The sequence below is a fragment of the Lactuca saligna genome, chromosome 6 (assembly GCF_052625555.1).
Source record: "Lactuca saligna cultivar CGN05327 chromosome 6, ASM5262555v1, whole genome shotgun sequence".
Lineage (NCBI taxonomy): Eukaryota > Viridiplantae > Streptophyta > Magnoliopsida > Asterales > Asteraceae > Lactuca > Lactuca saligna.
In genome coordinates, this window is record NC_136422.1 from 98,449,572 (window position 1) to 98,459,717 (window position 10,146).

Sequence of the window (10,146 nt, forward strand, 5' to 3'; positions counted from 1 at the left end):
AATTATACAAAAATTGAAAAAGTTCACAGAAAATTCAAAGAAAGTATAAAAAGATAAAATGTGTTATAAAAAAACGAATTTGAAGGCAAATTTTGTAAAAAACAATATTTATATCAAATTTATAATGGAATTTAAAATTTAGAACAATATTATAAAAACAAATTTTGACATAATAGATGGAAAATTGTCTTTTGTCTTTTTGATAGGGTGGGCATTAGAACTTTTGGATCGAAACCTTTAATAGGTTCGGTCCAAAATCCATCAATTTCTGTTAAATCGGTCTGATTCAAGACTCTGATATTGGTTGATTCAAATGTTTTAAGAATTGGAAATCAGACCTGGATCCAATAAACTTCAAGAGGTCCGACCCGATATAACTTAATATCTTTAAAATTAATCCAGTCCAAAAAGAATCCACTCTGGTCCGATCCAAATACTTCTCGAGGTCGTTTATTTAAACTGTTTTAGTATAAAGCGGAGATTCAAGGGGGTAATAACACAAAGCGTCAATACGCTGAGGGTGTTATATAATCACCTTGAAAAACACAAAAAAAGTTGCTCTCTTGAACTTCGATTATGGTATAAAAAGAGCTCCTCACAACACCATCTTCACTTTTTATCTGCTGATTTGAGGGCTTGATTTACATTAATGGATCAGAAAATCAATGTTTTCGTCTGGGATATGGACGAGACTCTCGTCTTACTAAAATCCCTCATCACAGGCACATATGCAAAGGCTTTTAATGGCTCTAAAGACGTTCAAAAGGGTATAGAAATTGGCAAAACTTGGGAAAATCAAATCCTTCGGATTTGCGATGATTACTTCTTCTATGAACAAGTAAGTAAAAACCCATTAATCTCTCCTCGACAATTTCAATTTTACTTACAAAAAGCCCCGTTTTTTAGTTTTATTGGCATGGGGCTTGTTCTTGGTCAAAACTCATTAATTCCTTTTCTGCAAATCTTGATTATTGTTGTCGAAACACTGATTTATATGAAGAAAAGACCCACTCTTACTTTTTCGGAATTTTACTTTTGATTTGAGCAGATTGAAGGCTGCAACAAGCCTTTTGTTGATGTAATGAGGGAGTATGATGATGAATTAGATCTCACTGATTATGATTTTAAGAATGATGGTTTTGTTGGTGCCTCTTTCAATGATGTCGCCAACAAGAGGAAATTGGCATACAGACATCGTATCATTGCTCAGAAGTATAAAGAGGTTCCTTTTACCCTTTTAAACCTCATATTTGAAGGAATTTTATTGTTCCTGTTTTTGCAATATATTTTGATTTCTGGATTCAGTTTTTGTTTGATCTTAGTATTTATGGCTATACTTTAACAGATCTACCCAAGTATAGCAATATCATTGAAACAGAAAGCAAATTTCTACTGCTATAATTGGGTAGATTTTTTCAATGGTAGTGCCTTAATAAGAAAAAAGAATGGAAGTACAATGCTGAAACAAATAAAAATAGGATATGTTTACTATTTCTTGCATTTTGCCCTAGTATTTGTGACTATACACTATACTTATTATAAAGTATATGAATAATCTTAGTTATTACTTTTTTATGGTTTGAAAAAGTTAAATGAAACCCTATAGATCTTTGATTTAGAATGTCAAGATTGATTTTAGAAATTCAACATGTATGGCATAGAGATCATAGATTGCGAATGTAATCTCCATGCTTGTTTTTTTTTTTTTTTTTTTTTTTTTTTCACTCTTTTGCTTGATTTTTGGTTATTTGAAGGAAAAGGGAAATTATTTGTAAAGTTGGTCAATTTTTGAATTAGAACTTTTACAGCTTTATGGCGTATCCTAATTCTTGAACATGGTAATGTAGATTATCGAATATTAAACAAATCATATCGGTTTTGAAGTTGAAAATAATAATCACACTGGAATTAAAAATGTCATGAAGATTCTTTACAAAAGTTTTGAAACGAAAAAAACTAATTTATACAACTTATTGTGTCATCATATTTATCATGCCTCATTGGAAAAAAGGTTGACACCCTAAAGTTCCGATCTTTTGATTGTAAAATTACGTGCATGCCCTTTTTAAACCCTATTGTTTAAAAACAAACCCTAAAAAGCTTGTCTAGCCTTTTCACGTCACATGCAACAAACGCAGCCTAAATTTACATGTTCTTTTTTGGTAACATTGATAATTTATTACTTATTTTTAATGCCATTAGCTGATTTTTCATGAGTCACTCTATTTTCATCTAAGGAAACGTAATTAACTTTTCATAATTATGCAGGGATTGCGTAGTGTTTTTGGTGAAAAGATGATAAAATCATGGGACAATCTTTATCAGGAGACCGATGATTTTACAGACAAATGGTTGTCTTCAGGTGAATTGGCTTGAGTTGATAAGTAATTTAATTCTTCTCATCATTTCACATATGTAGTTTATCAGATTAAGTCTTATCTGCATTAAACATTATATAAAAAAGAAACAATTCTTATGCTGTTTCTTGCATTCAACCCTAGTTTGTAAAAGCTTGAAAGTCATCTGATGACTTTTTTCGTGATAACATGTGGATGCCAGTTTACTTCATGATAATTATTAATTAATGTTAGATAGTTTGTAGGGATTCATACGTATACAAGGTAAAAACACTTAAGACAACACGTAGACTAATGTAGGTCCCATTCATTTAACCTTTTCATTTTTTGTGGGACCCATCCATATGGTGTTAGAAGAATTGATGATGTGATTGTAAGGCCCGCAAAATGGATGATTTAGGAAAACGATATATATATATATATATATATATATATATATATATATATATATATATATATATAACTTAGGGTTTTTCTTTTTACTTAACGGGGAAAGGACTTAATCTAGTAAGTTGTATCTATGGGTGTTTCTTTTTGACCAACTACAATAGCAGAGAATGTCAGGAAAATGAGGTTTTTTACAAATTCACCTTCATTTATTTTTTCTTCAAAAACATCATTCACCCTGACTTTGCTTAATGGGAAAAAAGAAAAAAGGAAAAAGATACGTAGCCATAGATTTTAACTGAATTCCATATGAATCATTCGTGCACTTGACCTGAATTGCAGCCAAGGCTTGTGTGGCGGAATGTGCAAGTGGAAACAAAGATTCCATTCCGGATGGCATCTCAGATTCCACAAGTTCAAGAATTCAAAATGTGAATGTTATTGTAACTTCTGGCTCATTAATTCCAAGCCTTGTCAAATGCTTGCTATTTCGGCTTGATGACTTATTTTCCTATGACAATGGTTAGTCACTTGTACTTCCAAAACTTACATCCTTCAAAATCTCATTTGTTATACAGTACATGTATTTGACCTTATGTCAATGAGACAAAAATTGCAATTTTTTGTCCCATTTCAAAAAGGTGGTGTCACCAATTGCTCTTCATCTCTAGTTTGTGTAAAAGACAAGAATCCCCTTCTCATCCTCATTATCCAATGTTGTCTAGGTTTCTCTTGTGTAACAAAGCCTTAAAGCTTTAGGTTTTATTTATGATTTAATGCAAGAAATAGCAACGTACTTTCATTTGTTTGTTTATATTCATAGCGCTCTACTTTCATTTTCTTCCTATTATAACATTGTACCTTGAAAAACGTTAATTATAGCAATGTTGTCCAAATAAAAAGCAAAAAACAATTTTCATCCATGTAGAATAAAATGAATCACAAATCGATATTTGATTATTTTCAATGTACAACGGTTTAAAAAACAAGATCGAAAGTAATTTGTGTTGAAAGACACAAATGAATGAAAGTGCATTGCTATTTCTTGTATTTACCCTTAACATCCATGTTATGTAGCTCCCATTTACATGATGTGTTGTAATTGTGGGTGCCATCCAGTAAAAACAGATGGGATGGGACCCACAAACAACAGATAGTATTCAAGTGATTGAAAGGAAAATTGACAAATTTTCACAGTTTACAGCTCATGGGAAGTAGGGAAGTACAAATGCTTTTCGTTGATCAAAGAACGATTCAACGGACCAAACGTGCAGTTTTGTGCGATTGGAGACGGATGGGAAGAATGTGAAGCCGCCGAAAACATGCAATGGCCGTTTGTGCAAATTGACCCGGGGCCCGTTAGTACCTCTCATCGTTTTCCGGGGCTCACTTTTGAGACTTTGGGACACTATATTGGTGTTATTTATGGTGATTCTGATCATGATGATGATGATGACGATGAGGATGATGATGATGATGAATAAAAGTAATGAAAACTGAATGAAATTGAAACTCCTGTGATCGGAAATTGTGTGATTTTTTTTTTTTTTTTTTTTTTTTTTAAATTTAGGGCTTGGGGGTTCAGATGTCAACTGTTGCAACCCTCCCCCCCAGCCGGTAGTATAAACTCATGTACATTGTAAATTATATTTAATCTTTTATCGTCTTTGACTTTCGTATATGTTTGTTTTATGATTATAAACGCTTTAATCATGTCACATACATGTGATGTAGAAAAGAAAAATTGATGATCTAGATTGGATGGTGGGGTCTGATGGTGGGTTCTGTATTATAGAGGTAAAAGCTAAAGGATTAGGGTTCAAAGGACAAAAGGTATCACATAATTTCTTTGTCGGATGAAAAATGTCAGAAGGATCGTATTTGTAATATTTAGAAAAGTATGGGGTTGAAAATGAATGTATTTTGTTATTTGTCCTCACATCACAAAAAGTTTGTCAAATGAGGTGATGGTGATCATGATAATCATTAACCACACAAAGAAAAGATGTGATTTGATATTTATTTATTTATTTATTTATTTTTTTGCTTAGAGTATGACATGGTTTTCTTTCTTTCTTTAGTTTCTAGGTTTATATATAAGAAATACTAGTGAAAATGAAACTAGGGTTTTATAACAAATAATGAAATTATGTTACCTTTTTCGTAGTCATAGTTTTGATTTACAAAAACATTAACATAAAGTTTGCTGCATGACTTCATGGTTTTGATTTTCAAATAAATAAATAAAAGATTATAGATACCTATTTTTGCAATTATTCTACTTTTTGTTAACCTGTTTATTTTTTTATTTTAAAGTATATAATCAACTAATAATAGACATAATTGATTAGGTAATATAAAACAAAAAGAACTCGTAAACAAAAAGATTAAATTGTATCTTTTCTTTGATTGATCCATTAATAATTCTAATATTGTTTACCAATTTTAAGTTAATATTTTAATCATCGTGTAGTGTTAATCAATAAAAAAAGTCTAAAGTTGTTTGAATATTATAAGATACTAAAACAAAAATAATAAATATTGATTACCATCACAATCACCCCATTCAGGCCATTTCGTGATGCGATAGGAAACACACATGACGAAGAAAGTGTGATCCTCTTTTCCATCGTTCTTTCACTATCTTCTTTATCAAACTTTTTAATAATGTACCTAAATGTTATATATATATATATATATATATATATATATATATACACACACACACACACACACATGGTTGAGTTAGATAGTGTTTGTTTTTTGTCTGCAGATATGCGAGACGTCTTCTGTCTGCGCCGCGCAGACCACGCGCAGATATTAGTCTTCGCAGACTGTTTGTTTTTTTGAAGACTGCAGACCTAAAAATGTCTGCGCGCCCTCTTCTTGGCGCAGATGTGGACCAAAGTCTTCTAACATCTTCAGACATCTTCTAGCTTAAAAAAACATATATATCTTTATTTTTTTTAAGTTTTTTTTTTAATTTATATTTTTTCCAACTTTATTAATGATAAACAATATGAAAAAAAAATTACAAAACTTAAAAAAAAAACATTTGACGATACAAACATGATATTTTTAACAAATTTATAAATAAAAATTTATTATAATAATAGTCGTTGAAGTTGTTTATATAAATATGAAAAAAAAAATCATAATATATTCTTATATTTTTTTGCCAAAATTTTGTAAAACTTTATTTAATAGAGTGTCATCAATTTCTCGAGAAAATATTTATCGTACGTTTTTAATAGATTTATTTGAAAAAATCGAAGTTTATTTCCATCTATTTATGTATCAAATTCTTTGATCACTAATTATAATGTTTAGTTATAACTTTGCAATCAAAGTTGTTGGTTTTTATCAAATATGGATATGAATTAATACCATTTTTATTTTTATTTTTTATATAATAATACATAAAAGTTGATCTAGATTCGTTATATATTTATAATAAAGTCGTAAAAATATATAAAAAATTCTCTTTGAAGTTTTAAAAAATCAGTTTATTTAGATTTCAGTTTATTTTAATAGCCCGCAGATGTTAAAAAAACAAACAGTCTTCTTTTTTCATACTGCAGATGTTTGGTCCACCTGTTCTACTGCAGAGGTCTACAGATGTGGTCCGCAGACTGCAGACATTTTGCCTCAGAAAAAACAAACAGCACCTTATTGTGAGAACTAAAAAAAACATGATAACTTGCAAACTAAGTATCAACAGTTAAAAACAACGCATCAGCAGACATATCAACTACGGACACAAGCATTAGCAATCATATAGACAACAGACGCATATATGCATGCATACATCAACATATTGATTGCGGACGCATATATGCATGCACGCATGCACAGTGCATAAATATAAATATTTTTCAAAAAAAAAATCATCAAATCTTTTTTTAGTCTAGATATGGCTTAGATGGTGCACTTCATTAATATTTATGCTTTTGATTTTGAAAAATGATGTTTTCATTAGTAGTTATCAAGTTTTCACATTTTGTTTGGTTCTAAACTGTCACACCTCCAAACCAAGGATGGCGGAAACGTCCGGGGGTGGAGGACTTCATGTAGAGTATCACAACAAAGAGTATAATAGTGCTCAAAGTAAATACAACCAACACAAATATAATTGAAAACGTTACATCAAAGCACATGTTTACATGATTCCCATCAATTACATTATAATACAAAATGAACTGTTTGACGATTTATCGTCCCATCCTCAAAACGTTGTTGATTTCCTGTTTTCACTGAATTCCTGAGAATACAAGTAGTTTTGAAAAGTGTCAACACAAAGGTTGGTGAGTTCATAAGAAATTTCGTTGGAAAAGTAAATCGTTTTCCTTGTAAAATCGTTACAATATGCATCCAGAAAATCCGATATTTTCTTTAAAATCTGCGTAATGTAGTCTTCTGACTGAAGACCAAAATGTATAAGTAACCTTTCTTATTAATTAGAAAATGTTATGTACTTAAATGGACATGGACGCGTTTGAATTAAATGAAATTTCTGTATGTTCTCATGTTCGTTAATACTTTATATATATGTAGTCCTAAATTAGAGGACCGAGAAATAACAAGTATTGACCATACTTAAAAGTATAAATGTGGTTTCAAATGATGTGTAGTCGTAACTACCAAAACCAAAAGTGTACAGTAATATCTGTACTCATAGAGATAAAAAGTGATTTTTAAATCGACATAAAACCCATTTAGGTTTTAAAAATAAAATCCCGTAAACTTATGGATTGTTATATCCCTATGTGAGTCGCTATAATCATACTATGACTATGTGAACCTGCCACGACGTTCTCAGTGTCGGGAAAAATAAAATGACATTTGTCACCCGTAGACCTGCAGGTCCAACTGTAGCTAGCAGCAAGGTGTGGGGTGTCAAACCCAATATAGATCTATATACAAGTATCACGTTCTCCCTCAAGGAGATTCTGATTATAACTACTAGGAATTATATCCCGCACTCGGACGTACGGGGAGAGAGAGAGAGAGTCTCACAATATAGGTTAACAAGTTTACGTGAAATGTGTGTGAATATAAATCTTTCTTGTATGAATGTACCCCTTTTTGTACGAGTGTGTTGAGTGATGTATCATAAACTATACCTATTATAGTTTATCTAAAATGTATGTAATATGTATGAATTCTTTTATGGAAATGTATTAGTGTTCTGAATTTATCAAACTATAGGTAAACAACTTTACGTGAAATATGTGTGAATATAAATCTTTCTTGTATGAATGTACCCTTTTTGTATGAGTGTGTTGAGTGATGTATCATAAACTATACCTATTATAATTTATCTAAAATTTATGTAATATGTATGAATTCTTTTATAGAAATGTATTAGTGTTATGAATTTTTCAAACTATACTTTTTATAGTTTAATATACGTGTTCTAAAATGAATGAAATATATTTATTATGAATGACTTAGTTTCAGTTCATGATGATAAACTAACAAAGAAACACATTCAATAATTAGAGCTTATGATTATACACTTTGCTCAACATATTACAAAGTGTTATGATATTTACATGCTGTTGGCTAAATTTAGCAATTCTGCCCTGTTTTGGAAAAATCATAGAAAAATCATACCAAGTCGAAAACTAGCTCCGTAAATTCTGAGAGTTCACAAAATGTGTCTAGTTTACTCATAATTTTTATAACGATTTTTAATGACCTCCAACTTGGGTGAAAAAGTCCATAATCACAGACTGGTCCGGATTGTTGTTTGAAATGATAGGCGGTTTTGTAAAAATCACCATAAATTGTAGAAAAATCGTATGGAGATGTGCAAGTAGTCATTTTAAAGCTAAAAACTTGAACTATTTGCACCTTGTACAGTTTTGAAAACAAAAATGTTTAAGATGCCCAAAACAGTCCGTGAATGGAGTTGAACTTTTCTGATGAAGGCTGTTAGAAAAATTTAGTTATGTTCTTAGTGTTTTAACTTGTATTCCCCCCTGAAAACTTGAGAAAACATAAAAATGTAGGGGTATGAACTCACCTTAAGTGATTTCAGTAGGTAAGTGTTGAAGAAGAGAAGTGTTCAACCCAAGAACACTTGAAGAATCACTTGAAGATTCGAAGATCTAACACAATTATGAGAGAGTTTGTTTAAGATATCCATGATTCGAGTGGAAATAATTGAGATAATCATAAAGAGAATGGATTATTCTTACCAAATGTGGAGGAAAATCCAAAGATCAGCCCTCAAATCTCGAGTTCTAGAGAGGGAAATTAAGAGAGAAAAGAGTTTGCTCTTTTTGGTGAAAAGAGAGGAAATGAGAGAAATGAGGACAGAGGGTGAATATTCAGCTCTCCAAAAACGTGGGGAGGAGTGATGATTGAGTGGAAAGGATATTGATGTGACCTAGGTAAGGTAGGGAGGTGTGGCTGGTCATAGAGTGGGTGTGAGAGTGGTTGCTTGTGTCATAAAGTAAAGCAAAGTCAACACTCCACCTCTTTGTACTTTACCCACTTGCTCTTATTATTTAAATAAGGATTTTTACGAAAATATGATTAAATTGAGAATATTTAGGGTTTATTATGTTAAAATATGATTTTGGGTGACAATCCTGCGTTAAAATAATTAAAAACGGGTCTTAAATGCAAAACTATGCGAAAACCGGGAAGAAAATGAGTTCCCAGCGAGACCTCTCGGTCCTAGGCCGAGGTTCGGTCCCTAGGCCGAGGCTCGGTCCATGCTGAGGTTGGAGTCGGAAGCGAAAGGCGCGAGTCAGACGCGAGAAGTGAAGGGCGAGGGTCCGGTCCGAAGGCTCAGTCCGAAGGGTCAGTAGCGAAGGTGAGGTTCGGTTCGGGAATAAGAGGCGAGAATGTCAGAACCGAACGGACAGTAGTGAACAGTACCTTCGGTTCGGTTAGTGAACAGTACCTTCGGTTCGGATCAGCAGCCTTCTTCATCAGGAGGTTTCGGTTCCTAAGAGGGGTTTCGGTTCCTAAGGTCCGTTTTTCGCGTTTTCGCCCCGTTTTAAGCCGTTTTTGACCCGGTTAAGGGTCGGAATGACCCGAATGATTCCAAAAAGTTACGGGAAACTTTTGAGAGAGATTTGGGAGAGATTTGACATAGAGAGAGAGAGATTTCTCATACACAGAGATATTTGCAAGATACTTGGAGAGATTTGGGAGAGATTTGACATTCTTGGAGAGATTTCTCATACAGAGAGATATTTGAGAGAGATTTCACATACTTGGAGAGATTTGGGAGAGATTTGACATTCTTGGAGAGATTTCTCATACAGAGAGATATTTGAGAGAGATTTCACATACTTGGAGAGATTTGGGAGAGATTTGACATAGAGAGAGAGAGACATAGAGTGAAAACGATTGAGAGAGGATCCATGTGTGACAATTGTGAGTG

General features: G+C 32.3%; 1 protein-coding gene across 1 annotated transcript; it reads left to right on the plus strand.

Annotated features, from left to right (window-relative positions):
• Positions 1–481: 481 nt before the first annotated feature.
• EYA (eyes absent-like protein) lies at positions 482–4,423 on the plus strand. Its single transcript, XM_078960479.1, has 5 exons — positions 482–838; positions 1,049–1,222; positions 2,269–2,362; positions 3,087–3,266; positions 3,942–4,423. The coding sequence occupies exons 1-5, from the start codon at positions 650–652 to the stop codon at positions 4,226–4,228; spliced, it is 924 nt and encodes a 307-aa protein (XP_078816605.1). The 5' UTR covers positions 482–649; the 3' UTR covers positions 4,229–4,423.
• Positions 4,424–10,146: the final 5,723 nt, after the last annotated feature.